General features: G+C 36.7%; 1 protein-coding gene across 2 annotated transcripts in view; it reads left to right on the top strand.

Moving 5' to 3' along the window:
- The window catches only part of SHOC1 (shortage in chiasmata 1), a 93,156-nt gene extending 78,381 nt beyond the window's left edge, over nucleotides 1-14,775 (top strand). For both annotated transcript variants that reach the window (XM_007968417.3, XM_007968418.3), the window contains 4 exons: nucleotides 5,281-5,412; nucleotides 5,695-5,844; nucleotides 7,188-8,148; nucleotides 12,817-14,775. In XM_007968417.3, coding sequence (XP_007966608.3) covers nucleotides 5,281-5,412; nucleotides 5,695-5,844; nucleotides 7,188-8,148; nucleotides 12,817-12,917 — 1,344 coding nt within the window. In that variant the 3' untranslated portion in view covers nucleotides 12,918-14,775. The remainder of the gene's footprint in view (nucleotides 1-5,280; nucleotides 5,413-5,694; nucleotides 5,845-7,187; nucleotides 8,149-12,816) is intronic.
- The last annotated feature ends 7,859 nt before the right edge of the window (nucleotides 14,776-22,634 follow it).

Here is a 22,634-nt window from a genome sequence, read left to right as displayed (position 1 = left end):
TCCTGGAACCTAGCACAATGCTGGGTACATAGTAGTCTCTTGATAAAAATTTGCTGTTGATTTGAATTTCTTGCTCAAAGACTGTCCATAGCTTCCTACTTAAATCAACATAAAGTTCAAACTCAGCTGGATTCAAACTCTTCCACAATGTGGCCCTTAGCGATTCCTTCTTTAACATTATTGTACTCACTATTTACTGAATATGCCTCCATACTGTCACCTCTCAGCCTTTGCACAAACATGTCATTCTGGCCTGCCTTCCCCCAGGAATATTATTGCCCCATTCTCTTACCACTAACTGTCAGAGTTCTACCTGTCTTTCACTGCCCAGTTCAAACACTACCTATTTTAAGAAACTTGCCCCACATCATGCTACCTGACTTCAAACTATACTACAAGGCTACATTAACCAAAACAGCATGGTACTGGTACCAAAACAGAGATATAGACCAATGGAACAGAACAGAGCCCTCAGAAATAATATCACACATCTACAACCATCTGATCTTTGACAAACCTGACAAAAACAAGAAATGGGGAAAGGATTCCCTATTTAATAAATGGTGCTGGGAAAACTGGCTAGCCATATGTAGAAAGCTGAAACTGAATCCGTTCTTACACCTTATACAAAAATTAATTCAAGATGGATTAAAGACTTAAATGTTAGACCTAAAACCATAAAAACCCTAGAAGAAAACCTAGGCAATACCATTCAGGACATAGGCGTGGGCAAGGACTTCATGTTTAAAACACCAAAAGCAATGGCAACAAAAGCCGAAATTGACAAATGGGATCTAATTAAACTAAAGAGCTTCTGCACAGCAAAAGAAACTACCATCAGAGTGAACAGGCAACCTACAGAATGGGAGAAAATTTTTACAATCTACTCATCTGACAAAGGGCTAATATCCAGAATCTACAAAGAACTTAAACAAATGCTAATATCCAGAATCTACAAAGAACTTAAACAAATTTACAAGAAAAAAGCAAACGACCCCATCAAAAAGTGGGCAAAGGATAGGAACAGACACTTCTCAAACAAAGACATTTATGCAGCCAACAGACACATGAAAAAATGCTCATCATCACTAGCCATCAGAGAAATGCAAATCAAAACCACAGTGAGATACCATCTCACACCAGTTAGAATGGCAGTCATTAAAAAGTCAGCAAACAACAGGTGTTAGAGAGGATGTGGAGAAATAGGTACACTTTTACACTGTTGGTGGGACTGTAAACTAGTTCAACCATTGTGGAAGACAGTGTGGCGATTCCTCAAGGATCTAGAACTAGAAATATCATTTGACCTAGCCATCCCATTACTGGGTATATACCCAAAGGATTCTAAATCATGCTGCTATAAAGACACATGCACATGTATGTTTATTTGCTACTATTCACAGTAGCAAAGACTTGGAACCAACCCAAATGTCCATCAATGATAGACTGGATTAAGAAAATGTGGCATGGCCGGGCACGGTGGCTCATGCCTGTAATCCCAGCACTTTGGGAGGTCGAGGCGGGCGGATCACAAGGTCAGGAGATCCAGACCAGCCTGACTAACACAGTGAAACCCCGTCTCTACTAAAAATATATAAAATTAGCAGGGCATGGTGGCGGGCACCTGTAGTCCCAGCTACTCGGGAGACTGAGGCAGGAGAATGGTGTGAACCCGGGAGGCGAAGCTTGCAGTGAGCTGAGATTGCGCCACTGCACTCCAGGCTGGGCAACAGAGCAAGACTCTGTCTCAAAAGAAAAAAAAAAGAAAATGTGGCACATATACACCATGGAATACCATGCAGCCATAAAAGAGGATGAGTTCATGTCCTTTGTAGGGACATGGATGAAGCTGGAAACCATCATTCTGAGCAAACTATTGTAAGGACAGAAAACCAAACACTGCATGTTCTCACTCATAGGTGGGAATCAAACAATGAGAACACTTGGACACAGGATGGGGAACATCACACACCGGGGCCTGTCGTGGAGGAGGGGAGAGGGATAGCATTAGGAGATATGCCTAATGTAAATGACGAGTTAATGGGGGCAGCACTCCAATATGGCCCATGTATACATATGTAACAAACCTGCACGTTGTGCACATGTACCCTAGAACTTAAAGTATAATAATTAAAAAAGAAAGAAAGAAACTTGCCCCAATCCTACTCTCTCAGGATACATCATCTCTCCTTCCATTCTCCTGCTAATACTTCATATCTTTATTATAGTATGGGGATATTTATTCATATATGTTCCACCCTGAAGGGTAAGAATGAGGTTCTTTTTATTTGTAAAACCTAGCAGCTAGCATAGTGCTTTGCATAAAGCAAAAACATTCAATAAATGTCTACTAAGTGGAATTCAATCAAAGTACCGCTTGCTAAGAAAATCAACAAATGATCTGTTTGAACTGGAATTCTAGATAATTTTGTTTCTGTGCTGCATACTAAACAAAAATAAAATTCTTAGAAAAGTTACCTAAATAAGTGAATGACAAATGTAAATTTGTCTCTAGTGAGGTCTTACCACTTATTTAGCCTCTTCTCTTCCCAGCTCAGGGTAAACCATTACGGGCAAAATATGCTTTAGAAAAATTTTTTCCTCTATACAGGGGGCATATGATATCAGTGAATGATCCTATATTCAAGTACAGTCACATGGCCCAGGAAGGGCATGATCCAAAGAAGGCATTTGGGGATGAAATAGGAGTACTACCTAGGAGCAATCCATTCCAAACAAGTCTGTTTCCATCTGGATCAAACTATTCTAAAAGCTTTTCAGGTTTTACATAGTAATCTAAAAAGCAGGTCATTTTTTCAATGGATGTTGAGAGGCAACTGTGGTCAATTTGCTCTTACTCTATTATCAGTATGTCCTCAGTACTCATAAGCCTCCTGTTTTCCTGACTTGATGACATCGTTGTATTAAAGGAGGCTCCCTGGACTCATACTATTTTAGAACGTATTGTTGCTTTACCTTACTTTATTTAGTAGCATGGCTTTTGATCCCTTAGATCACATCAGGACTATTAGTACCTTTTTATTTTCAGGCATCTGAAGGACCTGCAAATCAAGGAAGTATTAGGAAGTTTAAGAATATTTTCTTAAATTAAAAGAAAATACTGCCTGTAATCCCAGCACTTTGGGAGGCCGAGACGGGCGGATCACGAGGTCAGGAGATCGAGACCATCCTGGCTAACCCGGTGAAACCCCGTCTCCACTAAAAAAAAAAAAAATACAAAAAACTAGCCGGGCGAGATGACGGGTGCCTGTAGTCCCAGCTACTCGGGAGGCTGAGGCAGGAGAATGGCGTGAACCCGGGAGGCGGAGCTTGCAGTGAGCTGAGATCCAGCCACGGCACTCCAGCCTGGGCCACAGAGCGAGACTCCGTCTCAAAAAAAAAAAAAAAAAGAAAAAGAAAATACTGCTAGTAGTGTTATGCTAAGTGTTATTCCAATTTTTTAAAAGTTCTGTAATTTTCTTATGAACCGTCTTTGCAGGAAAATGCATAAATACACACGTGCAAAATTTTTCAAACAAATTAAGGAGGTTCCTGAATTCCCAAATCTAGCCATGAGCCCCAGAATTCCTGCCCTAATAAATTAATCATCATTACCACCATCATAAAATTATGGCTTTTAACCCTTTTCCCATTTGCCCTGAGAATCCTCGCCAGCCAGGCTTGTTGCTGCAGTGTTTACCCCGAGATAACTTTGCCACGCAATATCTCGTTTTTATTATTATTTTTGCATATTCTAGTATATCAACTTAGGAAACAAAAGACATCTTTCTATTTATAGCATTCTATTTTTAGTAGTGGTATTTCCATTACAAAATATAGTAATTCTCAATCCCTGAAAATGTCAAATCCTAGAAAACATAGCATTCCTACTTGTGATGTTAACATCATTCTCAAACAGTTGTTGGCTGAAGAGTCCATTGATGAATCTGATTTTTCTGAAATAGAAAATTCTCATGATTCAGATGATTCTGATGTTAGTTCTGTTTAGAAATAACTCCAAGCACAGTTTTTATATTTTATTTTCACATCGAAAATCAGTCAGATTTGCTTCAGCCTCAAAGAGCATGTTTATGTAAAATTAAATGAGTGCTGCACTTTTTATTCCTAAATGGGAAAAGGGTTAAAATAAAGTTTATATATTTAAATGAAAGTGTCATATCTTCTCAAACCATCCAAAACTAGCAATTAAGTACATTTGGAATTGAACAATGTATTTCTGTGTACTCTCCCTATATCATGTCATTTAAAGAAAATCCTTTAAAATGCATGTACTCCCCAGGTGTGTACTAACCGTTTTGTATTTGTTATTCTTATAAAAGGAAAAAAATCATAATTATTTTGTGAGATTTCTACGGTTTACTAAATTTCCACTATGGTACAGGATATTTATATTTCCAAGATAGGATTATTTGGGGCAGTATTTCTCTGTTCACATTAAACTGCTAACTCATGAACTATCTTTCCTTCAATCAAATTTAAAAGATGAAGAAGAAAAGAAAGAAATGAAAGCAGAAGAAGAAGGCTGACATTTCAGAAGAGAGAAGGGAATGGAGGAAAACAGTGTCAGACAGGAAACAGAGGATATTATGAAATTATTTTTTCTTTACTTTTTCTCTTACTACTGTACTAATGGGAAAAATATTTTTTAGAATTGTGTAATATGCACAAACACCACATTTTTGGCAGGGGTATCTTAGAATCAGTAAGCCAATATTAGATGAGCAATTCCCAAAATGCTGGGAATGACTACTCTAAATCAAAACTTTATTTTTTCTTTTTTGAATACAAGATCAAATTCATTTATAAGTACCCTTATTTTTGAACTTTGTCTTTGAAAAATCTTGCACTATATTTTTAAAATTCTTATTTTAATTGAAAACTATTAGGTTTAACTTTCAGAAACAACAAAATAGTAATATTACTAGTGATATTCAAATTGCTGATTTTTCTAATATAGTTGAAATATAACACTATATTTTAATGACTCTATTACTAAATGCCAAATGAAATGAAAATGATTTAGTTCCAAAAATTAAAAATACAAGGATATCACATTTAAATAAGGAAGAAAATTGGTTATCCTCATAAATAAAATGTCCTGGATGTAGGATAAACCAACAGTTTCTATCTAAAATAGTGTTAAAGATTAGAATCTGCTGTTGTTTAATTTTATCTTCTAATTACAAACTATTTTTTTTTAAATATTATATTTTGATTCCTAGTATTTCCTATAATCTAACATAAAAAAATATTTTTTAGCTTGTAATTGCCCCAGGAGTAGAAGCAACTGCCTTGATAATTCGACAAATTGCTGACCACAATTTAATGACCTCAAAGAGAGATCCTCATGAATGGTTGGATAAATCCTGGCTTGAAGTTTCACCATCTGAGGTATATTTTCTAAATGTATAAATTAGATATTTGCAAAACAAATATAAAAACCTGTATTTGAATTTACTTTCTGGTAACATTTTTCCCCCAAATGTCTCAAATTGAGTCGTAGGTACAATGACAAAAATTTTAATCTGCTGCAACGAGTAAAATAAAATGGATCACTTTTGAAAGACTACTGACTATTTCTTAAAATCTTTTCTAGGAAGAAATGTACGTACTTGTAGAATAAAATGGATCACTTTCAAAAGACTACTGACTATTTCTTAAACTATTTTCTAGGAAGAAATGTACTTACTTGATTTTCCATGTGTTAACCCATTGGTGGCTCAGCTCATGCTAAATAAAGGACCTTCACTGCATTGGATATTATTAGCAACTCTGTGTCAACTTCAGGAACTCCTACCTGAAGTCCCAGAAAAAGTGTTAAAGGTTAGTTATTTGAGATCTGTATTATGATAGGAATTTATTTCCTTTCTATTTGAGTATCTATTCTTACAATAGGATTTTTTAAATGAAGGTATACACGTTTAATTGTTTTGGACTTCAAATAGCAAAGAAATAATTTACTTGAGCTAAATTTCATACAGACTTTTCATTAGCTATCAATTATACATTTTATTTTATTTTATTTTATTTTTTATTTATTTATTGTTTTTGAGACGGAGTTTCACTCTTGTTGCCCAGGCTGGAGTGCAATGGTACAATCTCAGCTCACTGCAACCTCCACCTCCCAGGTTCAAGAGATTTTCCTGCCTCAGCCTCCCAAGGAGCTGGGATTATAGGCATACACCACCATGCCCAGCTAATTTTGAAATTTTTTTTTTTTAGTAGAGATGGGGTTTCACCATGTTGGTCAGTCTGGTCTCGAACTCCTGACCTCAGGTGATCCACCCACTTCGGCCTCCCAAAGTGCTGGGATTACAGTATTTTTTCTTTTTTTGAGATGGAGTCTCTCTCTGTCACCTAGGCTGGAGTGCAGTGGCTTGATCTCGGCTCACTGCAATCTCCACTTCCTGGGTTCAAGCGATTCTCGTGCCTCAGCCTCCCGACCAGCTGGGACTGCAGGTGTGCACCACCACACCTGGCTAAGTTTCGTACTTTTAGTGGAGACAGAGTTTCACCATGTTGGCCAGGCTGGTTTTGAACTTCTGACCTCAGGTGATCTAACAGCCTTGGCCTCCCAAAATGCTAGGATTACAGGCATGAGCCATAAACCCCAGCCTATATTATACATTCTAAAGCTATTTTATACAGATAAATTCCATATAATCAGCTTTAAATCATTTTGGAATATTGTGCTCACAGAAAATTCAATTATATACCCTATTCACATGTATTTACATTACCTCTTCCAAACAGTCCTAACACGTACTTCATTGTAGCTGTAAAGATAACTTTAGCCTTACTGGTAATATTTTAGAATTCTTATCAAGGAAATAGTATTCGTATATAAGATAATAGTATTCTTATCAAGGAAATAGTATACATGTAGAATTGTATAACTAAAAATTCTATTGTATTTGCTGTGAGCCTAAAATTGTTCTGAAAAATAGACTATTAAAAAATCTATTACAAGTGATTAGAAAATACGTATGAATTACAGTGAGTTTTTCTTTTAATAGAACCTAATGATTTCACGTTGTTAATACCTGGATCAATGTAATATCTATGAATAGACTACTTATTTATATTTTGCCTTCTTTCCATATAGATAAGCATCATTATTCATATTTACTAAACTGATGCTTGTATTATATTAATTCATTTTTTAGCATTTTTGTAGCATCACTTCCCTATTCAAGATTAGTTCTTCTTCTGTAACAAAATCACCGCAAATTTCATCACCTCAGGACAACAGGAATCGGATTAGTACCTTGTCTTCTCGGAGTTCAGCTTCTGATTTAGACTCTGTCATTCAAGAACATAATGAATATTATCAGTATTTAGGATTAGGAGAGACAGTGCAGGAAGACAAAACCACCACTTTGAATGACAATTCTTCCATTATGGAACTAAAAGAAATCTCAGGTTTTTTACCACCTGTGACTTCATATAATCAGACCAGCTACTGGAAAGACTCTAGTTGTAAACCTAATATAGTGCAGAATACTCCTTTTCTGATTAATATAGAATCAAGGAGACCGGCTTATAACTCCTTTCTAAACCACAGTGATTCAGAGTCAGATGTCTTTTCTTTGGGTCTAACACAAATGAACTGTGAAACTATAAAATCACCAAGTGACGCTCAGAAGAGAGTGTCAATTGTCCCCCGTTTTATAAATTCTCAGAAAAGGAGAACACATGAAGCAAAAGGTTTCATAAATAAAGAAGTATCTGACCCTATCTTTTCACTAGAGGGCTCTCATTCCCCTCTTCATTGGAACTTAAAGAAAACTATATGGGAAAAAGAGAATCACCCGTTCAACTTACAATATGGTGCAGAGCAGACTACATGTAACAAATTGTACTCTCAGAAAGGTAATTTATTCACTGATCAGCAAAAATGTCTATCAGATGAGTTTGAAGGCCTCACATGTGAAAGTTCAAATGATGAGACTTTCTGGAGAGAATTACCATCTGTCCCCAGTTTGGATTTATTTTGTGCTTCTGATTCTAATGCAAATCAAAAAGAATTCAACAGCCTGTATTTCTACCAAGGAGCTGGAAAAAGTTTAGGACAGAAAAGGCATCCTGAATCTTCATTTAACTCAGGAGACAAGGAATCATTAACAGGTAACACTATCCAATAGTTGATAAAACTACTCTCAAATTTAATTTTAAAAGAGAAAACCATCTCCAAATTTAACCTTTTTTTTGTTTTAATTACTATACTTAAAAAACTTCTCTAATAACTGTTGAGTAAAAGAGAAACTCTAAACTCTAAAATAAATGCAAAGAAAATATACTGTGTTAAATTCTTATAGACTTAAGTGAACTAAGCATTCAACTTAAGAAGTTAAAAATAAAAGCAGTGCAACTCTAAGTAAAGCAGGAGACTAAAATCAACAAAGATTAAACAGAGGAATCAGTGAATTAGAAAATTAACCTCTTTGTGGGGTAGGTATATTTAATTGAACATTTATTAACAGAGCCTAATTAGGTGCCAGTCTCTATTCTAAGTCCTTTATTGGATTATTTACTTTAATTCTAACAATTCTATTAAATAGGCACTATTATTAGCTCCATTCTGGTGGAAGTTTTTGAGTTGTCTGAACATTTAAGCTTATCAAATTTTTAAAAGAACAATTTAATTTTCTTATTTCTAGTGATTCTAGCTTTTCTTTCAGTGTCATTTCGTATTGCATTGGCCCAAGCATCTAAAACAAAATATTAAGTTCTAACGGCCATACAAAGGTGGCCTTCCCCAGGATAGGAGAAAAAGGGGAGGCCAGAGGGAAGCTGAAGTTTCAAACTTCTTTTCTTCATAGGTTTTTTTGTGAGGCCTGAGAGGGGCCAGGAAAATCTTGTATTCTTTGTTTTGTTTTAAAAAGACCTCCCAGATTGTATAAGCTCCAGGACTTGTAATACTTGGATTTGCTCTAGTTTAATAGTTACAACTTGTTTTGTTCCTCACTTTAATGGGAAGTATTCTGTGTCTAGTCTTGTAAAAACTTCTGTGAAAAATGCTAAATTTTATCCAAACTCATTTTAGTACATATTGGGAAAAATCAAATGTGTTTTCTCTATTGACCTATTCATGTCAAAGATTATATTCACAGGTTTACTAGTATTAAATTATCTTTGCCATTTCTGTGATAAACATAACTGGTTTTTGAGGGATGATTCTTTATTTTTAAAATTTTTATATTGTTGTTTTATTTAATATTTCATGCTACCTTGTCTAAGAGATTTTTTTTTTTTTGTAAGACAGGGTCTCCCCTCTGTGGCCCAGGCTGGAGTGCAGTGGCATGATCGGCTCACTGCCACCCCCACCTTTTGGGCTCAAGCGATCCTCCCGTCTTAGCCTCCCAAGTAGCTGGGATTACAGGCACACACCACCATGCCTGGCTAATTTGTTGCTATTTTTAGTAGAGACAGGGTTTTGTTATGTTGTCCAGGCTGGTCTCGAACTCCTGGGCTTAAGCGATCTACCCGCCTTGGTCTCCCACAGTGCTGGGATTACAGGAGTGAGCCACTGGGCCCGGCCTAAGAGATTCTTTTAACACGCTGTTAAATGCGGTAGCTAATATTTATTTATGATTTTCATGTCCACATTCATGATATTAGATTGTGTTCTTTATTTGTGCCTTATCACATTTTGACATAAACGTTATGCTAACTTCATAAACTGGATGAAAATTTCATATTTTTCTACTCTGAAACAAAATATGCATGTGAATTACTATATGTTCTTGAACACAGGGCACTCCAGTATATAACCTCCCATTTTTCAATGAGAAGACCCAGAAGTCGTTTTTAAATAAATTCTAACATTAAATGCTAGAAGCAGCTTAAAGCTTATAGGTATATGAGTGGAATGGTCAAACATCTACCTATATTTTAATTCATTAATTTAGTTATATATTTTTAAATCACATACTCTATAAAATAATGTCAATTTAGAAACATTAATTTCTTCCAGTTTCCAAGTTATTTCCATGAGATAATTTTATTCAAACATTTCATATGACTCTTTGATACTAATATCTACATTCAATATGACAAATTTTATTTAACTGGTTTTCCATAGTACATCATTACCTCCAAATACATTGCTTAAGATACAACACTTTTTGAATTAATATTGGCACAGCCCTGGAAAATTTATCCAAAGCCATTAGCATAACCCATAACCTCAAGATAATTTTCCATTTGTCCTGAAGTGTATATATGGGATCTCCATGATATAATTGCTTACTACATTGCTTTATTTTTATTTTTTGCCATGTCTGTTTAACAAAATACATTGCTTTTAAAACTTATTATTATTATTATTATTGACAGAGTCTTGCTGTGTCACCCAGGCTGAATCATCCTTCCTCAACCTCTTGAGTAGCTGGGACGAAAGGCATGCACCATCACACCCAGCTAATTTTTGTATTTTTTATAAAGGCAAGGTCTTGCCATGTTGCCCAGTCTGGTCTCAAACTCTTGGGCTCAAGCAATCCGCCTGCCTCAGCCTTCCAAAGTGCTGGGATTACAGGTGTGAACTACTGCACTCCACCCTGCCTTTTAAACTTTTAAATAATGGTACCCTAACTCATGTAATTATGAGATTATATCCCCAGGGATAATTATTAAAACTGTTTCATAATTTTTAGTTTTCCATTTTACTGATTTCATAATCAGCCTCTGTAAGTATCCAAATCAGGAATTTTTCACGTAAATGTATCATATATAAAAAAGTCATATAAGGTGAGTTCTTACATGATCACCAGCTATCATTCCTCAGGGCTTAGAATAAATTTCACATTACAGCTGTGGGTCAAGGATCAAGCTCATGAGGGAAAACTTAAAAGCAAGAGTATTAAAAATGGCATATTAAAGACTCTGGAATGGCAGCTGAATATGAGCTACTAATACTATTTTTAAATATGGTATTCTAATTTTTTTTTTTTCTTATTGATCTATTATAAATTTTTTATTTGAGCCGAGAGTGGGGTTTTTCTCATGTTGTTGGGTTTTTTTTGAACTTTTGTTATTTCTGACAACTGCATTGTTGTCAGTTTATTATTTACTCCTTCCATTTATTAATGATGATTCTTTATCCAACTTGGCAAGGATGTAGTGAATTTTGCTTATAATGTCCAAAATGCTGGTAATCTCTTCAAAACTGTTTTCATCTGTGAATGTACTTGGGATACTTTGTATTGGTTAACTGGAAATTTGCGTGTGCTTTATAATTGAACACGTGGATACTAATATAGGGATAACTATATATGGATATCCATATCTAAATAATATATGGATAATAAATTGGAGTTATTAAATAGGTGCAAAATATACATTCATTTCATGGGAAAGCTTCCTGGCAGCTATAGAAAAAGAAATTTAAGCGTTTTTAGAAATTTTAGAATTGGCTGTGAGAGATTGATATCCAGAAAAAAACGTTTCTATCACATTGGTAGCTTAAAATCAGCCATGGTGGGCGTCTTCATATCAGAAAAATTGGCAGATGCTACAAATCAGGCCTTTCCTTGTTTCCCCCACACCACCCCGAGAGCTGGTTGTTAAACATTTATCAGCATGCTACTGATAGTCCAGGTTCTCCCACAGCTTTACAGCGAAGGACCAAGGTCCTGTCAACATTAATATTCCCTGTATTTCATCTAATTGTTTACTTAAGGATTCTTTAGCTCCTCAATTAGAGTTAAAGATTTGTTTTCCAGACATGCCTTTAAAGACATGAATTTACAGATAGATTCCTAAACACATAACCTCTCCCTGAAAAGAAATATGTCTCTAGTGAAAATGGTATTCCCTAGAGGGTATATGTTCATGAGAAGAAAATTAGCCCAAGTGAGAAAAAGCTGCAGTCAGGAATAGAAGGGCAAACCAGAAAAAAAAAAAGAATTTAAAAAAAAAAAAAAAAAAAACTGACAGAATTGTATACACTTTCACCACAAAAATGGATACAAGGTACACGGAGACCAGGCAATATGTCTTTGTTTTAGGTTCAAAGTCTGTCAAAATGAGCCTCTAATTTATATCCTAATTAATGAGGACTTATTGGAAACTTTCAGGAATTAGGAAGCCCTGCCTGAGTTGTTCCCAAACCATTTTGGATCGTTTTTACTTAAAATGTTAAAATTAGAAGATAACTTAGAGATTAAGTATTGAAATTTTTCATTTCACAGAAGAGAAAATTGAAATCCAGGGAGATTTAACTACTTGTACAAGGCATGAGCATAAAAATATATGCATTTATCACTAATTTTTAATACCGGGCCATTAGGTTCAGAGGCATTTATGTTAAAAAAAACACTTTTTAATAGTTATTATTTTATCCCTGTTGGGAAATTTTGACACTTTGTAGATGATGATGAAGACACAAAATCCATTTGAACAGTGAGGAAAACATACTTCAGCCGGGTGTGTTGGCTCACACCTGTAATCCCAGCACTCCGAATGGCCGAGGCAGGTGGATCACCTGAGGTCAGGAGTTTGAGACTAGCCTGCCCAACATGGCAAAACGTGTCTCTACTAAAAATACAAAAAATTAGCCAGGCATGGTTGCAGATGCCTGTAATCCCAGCTACCCAGGAGGCTGAGGCAGGAGAATCGCTTGAACTCAGGAGGCAGAGGTTGCAGTGAGCCAAGATTGTGCCACTACACTCCAGCCTGGGTGACAAGGGCAAAATTCTGTCTCAAAAAAAAAAAAAAAAAAAAAGGAAAAGAAAAAAAACCTATACTTTACTATTGTAAGCAATAAAATGGTTTTCCTTTTTCTTCTTTTAACAGGTTTTATGTACTCACAAGTACCACAATTCAAAAAACGACGTCTAGCCTATGAAAAAGTCCCGGGTAGAGTTGATGGGCAAACTCGGCTGAGGTTTTTTTGAAGGAGGAGAAGAGCAATGTTACATGTAATATTCTACTGTTTTTCATGCTAATCCACTAGCAAAATTATTTAGATTTGCTTATACACTAAAGAAAATGTGATTGTTCATACATGTCTCAGTGTTTCTGTATTAAATATTCATAATATGTATTCTGCCCTATGGTTTGCATCTTTGTAAGTTAAACATTCTAATTTATCAATTAGTAGAATAATTATCATAAGATTCAAAATGTCTTCCAGACACCCCTACACACAAACCATTTAAATGAGTCTCCAATACAGCCTGACCCTTTGAGTCAGGAAGTGAAGATCACCGCATCAAGAAAGTTAAAACCTAGGACAAAATTGAAGTTAGAAAACTTCCAACTTAAAGTATTGTTTTCTGTAAACACAATTTAAGAACAAATGACTAAGATGAAGTATTTGCAACCCAGATAATAGGAAAAAAAGTTCACATTCCTCATATTTAAAGAATTCCTACAAACTGATAGAAAGAAGACAACCTGATAGAAGAATGGGCAAAATATATGAATAGATATTTCCTCAGAAAAAAACAAACATTGTCAATAAACATTTGAAACACAATGAAGTTTCATTACTTATTAGACAAATGCAAATTAAAACAATGTTACTGTTTTTTCACCTATCAGTTGCCAAAATTTTTGAATATTCATACTATCCAATATCTACATATTGAAGAAAAGAACACTTTCCTATATTATTTGTACAGCTTCTTTAGCACAGTTTGTGTAAACCCACTAAGATGAAAAATGCTCCTATCTTTTGACTCAACAACCACATTTCCAGGAATCTGTCTTAAAGAAATATCCAATTACACAATGAAATACCATATAATTTGTAATAGTTAAAAATTATAGACAATAAAAATACTATCAGTAGGGGAATAGACCAACAACTTAAGACTATAGAATACCATGAAACCATTAGAAGAAAGTAAGTCCGTGTGCTCTGACAAGGCAGGATGTCCATAACATAAAGTAAAAAAAAAAAAAAAAAAGAGGGGAAAACAATATATAAAATACTGTATGTTGCACAACTCCATTTCTGTTTTTTTAAAATAGACCTTTGAAAATTCAAAAATTTTCCAAAATGATCACTGTATCAGGGAACAATGTGGGCATAAGATGAATTTCACATTCTGATATGCAATTTTGTTCACAAGAAACACTAGGTGAACTCAAAAACGATACCCAACTGAAATAAGCTGGATAGGAATACACAAAACACACACACACACACCACACTTCACAGGGTCATTGAACCACACAATGTAGCTAATGCCACATTCGGTGTCTCAACTTTCTGGCTAGATAGCCCACCTGCTACCACCTCACAGTAACTCGCCAGTTGCAACTTGGCTAAGCAGCTTCCTACCTTCCCCTTTCTTTAGTTGTTCCCCACTTTCTTCTCAGGTCTCTGCCATTTTTCTCTATTTATTCTCCCACTCTTTTTCTATCTCTCTTTTGTTCTTTTCCTTGAGCAGAAAGGGTACCAACTATGGCTGCTAGGCAGGGCTGGCCAGTGGGACAGTGGGGCCTACAGGCTCAAGAGCAAATTTTGAGTATTTTTCAAGGTAAGGAGCCAAATGTATTATAGTATTTGTGTATTCCTTAATCATTTAACATGTTTAAAAGTGTGCTGTCATTTTCTTTAGATTTCTGTCTTTTTTTACTGTTACTGGCAAAATTTTTTAATATTAAGCCCCAACTGCATTTTCCCACAGGCCCTGTGGTGGTTATGGTGTGATTTTATATAGCTTGGTGATTTTTAGGAATGCCTATGTCATATTATAGCAGCACTACTGGATACATATTCTTCTTAGCAGCTGCTTAATATAATCTGCCATGATATATTTAATCATTCTTTCACTAATGAACATTTAGGCTGACTCCAGCTTTGTCATGAAAAATATATGGACAGACACATTCTCAAACTTTTAACAGTAGGAGCTAGAGTAATAAATACAAAGGTTGTCATTCTTTATACATTTGGATATATTTTGAAGGTACAGCTGAGGAATCAGGGATAGCACCAAGGTTTGTGACCTAAGAAGAATGACGTTGTCATTTATTGCAATGGGGAAGATTATGAGAAAGGTATACTTTACAAAGCTTGGGAGTTCAGTTTTTGGGCAAGTTAAATTTGAAATACCTACTAGACTTCCAAGTGGAGATACTAAGTAGGTATTTGTATTATGTAAGTCTCAAGTTCAATAGAAAATATAAATCTGGAAAGTATAAATTTGGGAGTCATCAAACTATAGATGATGTTTAAGGCTATAAAAATGGATGAGATTACCAAGGTAGTGAATATAGATAGAAAATAGAAAAATTTCAACCACCAAGCCATGGGATAACATTAGACAGAAATAGAGGAAAACAGAGAGATTGAGAAGCGATCAGTGATGTAGGAGAAAAACCAGGAGATTTCCTGAAAGCCAAATGCAAAAGATGTTTCCAGAAGGAGAGAGTAATCGGTTGTGTCAACTGCTATTGACAAATCATATGAGAGGAGGAAAGAGAACCATCGGATTTACCAGTGTGGAGCTCTTTGGTGATCTTGATAGGAGCAGTGTTCGGAGCAATGGTGGGGCAAATGCCTGATTATAATAGATTCCAGAAAGCACAGGAAAGGAAACCAGGAGATGGGGAGTTTAGACAACTCTTTCTGAAACTTTTGCTGGATAGATGAGAGATGGGGTATTGGCTAGAGGAAGAAATCAAGAGAAGGTAGTTTTAACAGAAAAATCTCACAGTGTTTGTAAATAAATGGATGGGATGGAATGCTCCAGTACAGGAGCAAATGCTAATGGAGACAGAGACAGAGATTTGCTGGACAGAAGTCCCTGGGAAGGTGAAAAGACATGGGATATAGTGCAGAAAAGGAGGGAGTTAGTCTTGGCTAGAACCATAGAGAGTTGGTCCACAGGCATAAGAAGAACCATTGAGATTATAGGCAGAGATACAGATAGATGTGGTGGGAGATTATGGTCATTCTCTTCTGATTGCTTCTATTTTTTTCCTCTTAATTTTTCTGTTTCTTTGATCAGAAAAGCAGAACCACTGAGTATTATAGAATAAAGGGTTTATTATAAGGATTAGGCCTTGTACAAATGTGGGAACTGCTTTAAAAGTTATGTAAGACAGTTGCCTTTGCATCTGGTGTTGGGTCTGAAGTCACTTCAGGTCAGCTAAGCTCATTGTCAGGAGAGTTGGAAGCAAAATGGGGAAGATAAACTGGAACTTGCCAGGACAAACTAGACTCACTTTCAACCTCAGTGATATGAAAGCAAGGAAGCTGAGAGTGAAGAAGGAGACTGTATTGGAGATTTGAGAAGAAATAATTTACGAAACAGTCACCTAGAAGAGTGAGAGAGTGAAGGGAATGGGGAACTATAGTGTATGTTCGCCAGAAAATATAAAGATCCTCTTAAATTAGTGATCATGACTCTGAAGTGAGAGCATTAAATAGGTCACAAATGGAGGAGGGGTGCTCAGTAGAAAGGAGGAAAACAAAGACAGAGAATTGCATTTAAAGGGCTGCAGCGCCGGCGCGGTGGCTCATGCCTGTGATCGCAGCACTTTGGGATACCGAGGTGGGCGGATCACGAGGTCAGGAGATCGAGACCATCCTGGCTAACCTGGTGAAACCCCGTCTCTCCTAAACATACAAAAAATTAGCCGGGCATGGTGGCAGACACCTGTAGTCCCAGCTACTCGGGAGGCTGAGGCAGGAGAATGGTGTGAACCTGGGGAGGCGGAGCTTGCAGTGAGCTGGAATTGTGTCACTGCACTCTAGCCTGGGCGGCAGAGCCAGACTCATCTCAAAAAAAAAAAAAAAAAAAAAAAAAGGGCTGCGGCTCGGCTTAGTCAAGACTGTGTAAGGAAGCAAAAGTGAGAGTGGGGCAAGGGAGTTGACAAAGTATGCAAGGCAGTGACCATAATAATGATAATGTTATAATGTTAACATTGTAAATGGGACACAAAGTACATTTTATTATAAATTGAGCTGTGCATATAACCTCTATATAGAGCTTTCTCTAAACCATGTTCAAAACTGAGGCTAAACCTGAAGTCCACATGCGGTCTCCCTTCCTTCCTCCCCTCAACAATGGCCTTCCCCTTGACATTTAAATGTACTGAAGCTTCTGAAGGAAGCTTTTCTAGACTTCATATCCTCTCCAACTACTCCTGCTCTGTTCTCTTTCACAGCTGAACTTCTCAAGATGATATATATCAGAAGTCTTTAGACTGAGGTACACCTACCATTAGAGCATATTACAAAGACACTTCAAGGAGTGAGTACATAAGCACCAACAGTTGTAAAAGAGTAAATTTCCAGTGCTTCAATTTCCACAGACACTCTTTCCCAAGCCAGAGAACACACCTGAGACCTACACATCACAATGGTTCTCTTTTTTTCCATCCTCCACTTTTACAATTGTCCTTCCACTTTGCAAAATAAATATATATCTGTCACCCATCCTGAATCTTACTAAGGTCCAAGACCTAAGATCTAAATACTACCAGAGCAGTAAATAAAGGAACAATTTGAAATACTGGGATCAGCAAAATCTCCTTTAATTAAACCACCATAACATCCCATTCTTCTCACTAAGAGATGCATTTCCATTACATTTACTTTTTAAAATTTAAATAAAGTGGGTTTTTTTTTGAGATGGAATTTTGCTCTGTCACCCAGGCTGGAGTGCAGTGGTGTGATCTCAGCTCACTGCAACCTCTGCCTCCTGGGTTCAAGCAATTCTCCTGTCACAGCCTCCTGAATAGTTGGGACTACAGGCGCAAGCCACCATGCCCGGCTGATTTTTTGTATTTTTAGTAGAGACAGGGTTCCACGAGATTGGTCAGGCTGGTCTCGAACTCCTGACCTCAGGTGATTCACCCACCTCGGCCTCCCAAAGCGCTGGGATTACAGGCGTGAGCCACCATGCCCAGCCAATATTTAAATAAACTTTCAATTTTAGAGGAAATTAACAGAAAATTTACAAAAATAGTATAAAGAGTTCCCAAACATAAAACACCGCATTTCTCCTATTATTAATACATTACTATTACTATGGTACATTGGTCACAACTAATGAACAAATATTGATACATTATTATTAACTAAAGTCCATCCTTTATTCAGAACTCATAGTTTTTCTTTAATGTCCTATTTATGTTATAGGATCTCCTATAGGGATATATCCTTATATAGGATATATATACCCTCATGTAGGATCTATCGTTAGATTTAGCATCATGTCTCCTTAAGCTCCTCTTAGCTGTGACAGTTTCTCAAATTTGCCTTTTTTTAATGACCTTGAAGTTTTGAGGAATACTGGTCAGGTATTTTATAGAATATTTCTCAATTTGGATTTGTCTGATGTTTTCCTCGTGATTAGACTTGGGTTATGCGCTTTGAGGAGGAAAACTACAGAATTAAAGTTTCATTCTCAATACATAGTATCAAAGGTATATGTTATCAACATGACTCACCACTGATTATGTTAAATTTGATCACCTAGATAAGGTACCATTTGCCAGGTTTCCCATTAAAAAGTTACTTCCTACCCTTTTCCATATTGTACTTTTTGGAAATAAGTTGCTAAAGTGTAGTCCACATTTAAGGGGTAGGGATTTATATTCCACCTCCTTGAGGAAAGGGTATCTATATAAATTATTTGGAAGCTTTCTGTACAGGAGATTTATCTCTTCTCCCCCAATTTATTTACTTATTCAATTATTTATTTATATAGTACTTACTCATAGATATTTATGTATACTAAGGGTTTGCTATGGTTTGAACATGTTCCCCAATAGGCAAATGTTGAGAACTTAATTCCCAGTGCAACAGTTTTGAGAGGAAGGATCTTTAAGAGCTTATTAGACCCTGCCCTCATGAATGAATTAATGGTATTATTGCAGGAGTGAGTTAGTTAGTACCATAGGAGTGAGTTCCTGATAAAAAGGATGATGAGCCCCCTTTCTCTATTGCCCTATTGCACTCTCTTGCCCTTTTGTCTCTTCCGTGGGATGACACAGCAAGAGGGTCCTTGCCAGATGCTCATGCCATGCTTTTGGACTTCCCAGCCTCCAGAACAGTGAGCCAAATAAATTTCTCTTCATTATAAATTACCCAGTCTGTAGTATTCTGTTATACCACATAAAATGGACTAAGGCAGGTTTATAATTCAATATGACATTTAAAAAATATTATTGGCCAGGTGTGGTGGTTCATGCCTATAATCCCAGCACTTTGGGAGGGCAAGGAAGGTGAATCACTTAAGGTCAGGGGTTCCAGACCAGCCTGGCCAACATGGTGAAACCGTATCTCTATTAAAAATACAAAAATTAGCCAGGTATGGTGGCATACCCTTGTAATCCCAGCTACTTGGGAAGCTGAGATACAAGAATCTCTTGAACCCAGGAGGCAGAGGTTGTAGTGAGCCAAGATCATGCCATTGAACTCCAGCCTGGGCAACAGAGTGAGACTCTGCCTCAAAAAAAAAAAAAAAGTTCAAATTATTCTAGGTTTAGCCAATGGGAGCTCTTTCAGTTTGCTCCTATGTTCCTTAGATAAATCCCCACCGTTTTGTTTTTTGACCACTTCTTTACTTTCTCACATTATAAGATATTAAGACTCATCTAGTATATTCCTTGCCCCAGCTCTAGAATCAGTCATTTCTCCAAGGAGCTCTAGTACCCTTTATTGGAGAATGGTATTAGCCACCAAAATCTGGGCACTGGATATGCTCATTGCTACTGAAGTGTCTTTGCTCCAAGGCCCTCTAAGCAAACAGAGCTAAAAATAGATGTGTTATAGTCATTTCTGTATATACATATATCTACAAGTTTATCTACATCTATCCATCAGTATCTATATTAAGATAAACATGAGTTCGGCCGGGCGCAGTGGTTTATGCCTGTAATCCCAGCACTTTGGGAGGCCAAGGCGGGTAGATCACGAGGTCAGGAGATCGAGACCATCCTGGCCAACATAGTGAAACTCTGTCTCTACTAAAATAAAAAAATTAGCCGGGCTTGGTGGCATGTGCCTGTAATCCCGGCTACTCAGGAGGCTGAGGCAGGAGAATCGCTTGAACCAGGGAGTCGGAGGTTGCAGCGAGTCGAGATCACGCCATGGTACTCCAGCCTGGCGACAGAGCAAGATTCCGTGTCAAAAAAAAGAAAAAAGAAAAACAAGAAAGATAAACATGAGTTCATTCTTACATTTGTATTCTAATCCAGTACCACATGGTTCATTATAGCTTCCCTGCTTGCTTATCTGTAAACCGAACCCCCACTCCAACAGTGAGACACTTAACTCCCACCATCCTCTATCCATTGACTGTTTTGTTCAATCCCAATTTATATCTATGGTAGGTTCAGATTTGTTAACCCATACCCCATGAGAAACAACTTCACCAACTAGCGTACAAGGCTTATGAACAATCCGTTTGTCTTTAGAGTTCCAGTCGTTTCCAAAGTCAGCCCCCCTTTCTCTACCCTCTTAGTTAAGTAATATCATGCATTTGTAATATGTATTTTCTTTTCATATTTAATTATCAAAATTTATAATATATTTATGTGGTTTTGAACACTTGTACTTAAATTGAATTAGTAATTGAGAAAAACCATTTAACTTATAGTCTTAAGGTCACAAGAAATATTTTTTAATTATTTCAATTTATTTATATCCTATTACAGAGAAGTATGATAGGTTGATCATAAAAGGCTTTCAAGCATAAACATTACATTAGGATTTGCATCAATCTGGGTTCAACCAAGAGAGAAACTGCACGGTAATTTAAACAGGGGAAATTTAATATAAAAAAGTATTAAGCTGTGAATGAGAACTCTAAGGGTACCCTAAAGTTGAGGGAGAGCCCAAAAGAAAGACAAACCTGGTCACCTATTTGAAGACCTCTTTGAAGAAGGTGTGGTTGTAGCCCACTGGACAACAAAGAAATTTTATTTTATTTGGGGCCAGAATTGGTCCATAATTGCTGGGAAAACAAGAACAACCCTTTGGGGCATTGGCAAGCCAAGGCTGGTAGGCAGGATAAGACCTAGAGCACACAATGTTCATGACAGGAGGGCTGTGGGCAAAAAACCTTTTGCATACAGCAGAGCCAGAGTTGATGGAGGTGGGGGACGTAGAGTTGTGGCACCACTGTAGGCATTGCTGGAACCAGGAAATAAACAGGCTGCCCTCTGTAGAAACCTACCACGCTTCTGTGTACAGCTTGGGCTTGGAAAGCTCTGGGCTTTGGTGCAGAGCAAAGGTCAGTTGACTGGCTTGCTAAATGGCCATCACTGTAGGGCCCCAGCAAGCATGCGTGAGGCGCTGAGGAGAGGGTATGAGGAGCAGCAGCCTGGGCTAAGACTCAGAGCCACATTGTCTGAGGCTCCCAGCTACAGCACTACGGCCTTCATGAAGAGCTAGAAAAAGCTGCACTTTGCCTAGCACTGGAGAAAACCACGTGAGATCCAGGAAGACATACCCATTCCTTCCTCCTGGAATATCTCCCCAACACCCTCTATGAACAAATCAGCATTATGCCAGTTGGCAAAGGAAAGATATTTAAAGGATCTAGATCCATTTTCACAAAACCAATGAAGTATGACTTTGGAGATGAGGGGCAATAAAAGGGTGATTGAGACAGGATTAAATTTTGTGGGGAAAGTAAATTGGTAGTATGATTTTAGAGAAGAAAAAAGAATCACGTAACATTTCTGACTAAAGGAGAGTATGGTTTGCATATTTTTAAATGGATGATGGTAGGTTTCAAATGATGATGGTATTTGTATTCCACTGAATATATTTAAAAGAAAAATGAAATAATTTCATGTTAAAATGCTATAATTTTAATAAAATTATATATTAAATTATATATATTTAAACTTATGATGATATAGATAAACTTATGATATATATTATACATAAACTTATAATATATATTATACATAAACTTATGATAAACATTTAAATGCCAACTGTAACGTGGAGATACACAGGGCTGACATTATTTCATTTAGGTTGCATATAAGCAAAAATGTTTGAAGACCACAAGTATAATCCACCTTTATTTCCTGACTTCTGAAATTATCACCCTATCACTACCATAATTAACCTCTACCTTCTTAGATCCAAAGGACATTTAGACATCACCTTAATTGACCTCTCTTCAGCATTTGATACTATTAATCACTTCTTCCTTTTTGAAACAAGCTTAACTTGGCTTAACAGTGCCTGTCCTACTTTCCTCTTTCTACTACCGTTTTACCATCATGCATGCTTACTACAGGAATACATTCTCAGAAATGCATCATTAGACGATTTCATCATTGTGTGGACATGATAGAGCATAATTCACAAACCCAGGTAGGGTAGCCCACTACACACCTAAGCTATATGGTATAACTTATTGCTCGTAGGCCACAAACCTGTATAGTACATTACTGAATATTGAAACACAATGGTATTTGTGTATCTAAACGTAAAAGGATACAGAAAAATACTATATGAAATATGGCATACAGTGTAAGAAAGCAGCACAAAATACAACATCCACATAGGGTTCTAATGGGAACTGCTTGCCCTTCAATTCATTGCTGGTGATAGTGATGCTCACCTCTGAGGTCTTTTTACGGGCTTTACTCCAAGTCCCTAAGCCCAGCCCAAGTCTGGGCCT

This window comes from Chlorocebus sabaeus, chromosome 12 (genome assembly GCF_047675955.1).
Source record: "Chlorocebus sabaeus isolate Y175 chromosome 12, mChlSab1.0.hap1, whole genome shotgun sequence".
Classification (NCBI taxonomy): Eukaryota; Metazoa; Chordata; class Mammalia; order Primates; family Cercopithecidae; genus Chlorocebus; species Chlorocebus sabaeus.
The sequence above is the reverse complement of the archived record's forward strand: the minus strand, read 5'-3'. Positions and strand labels throughout refer to the sequence as shown.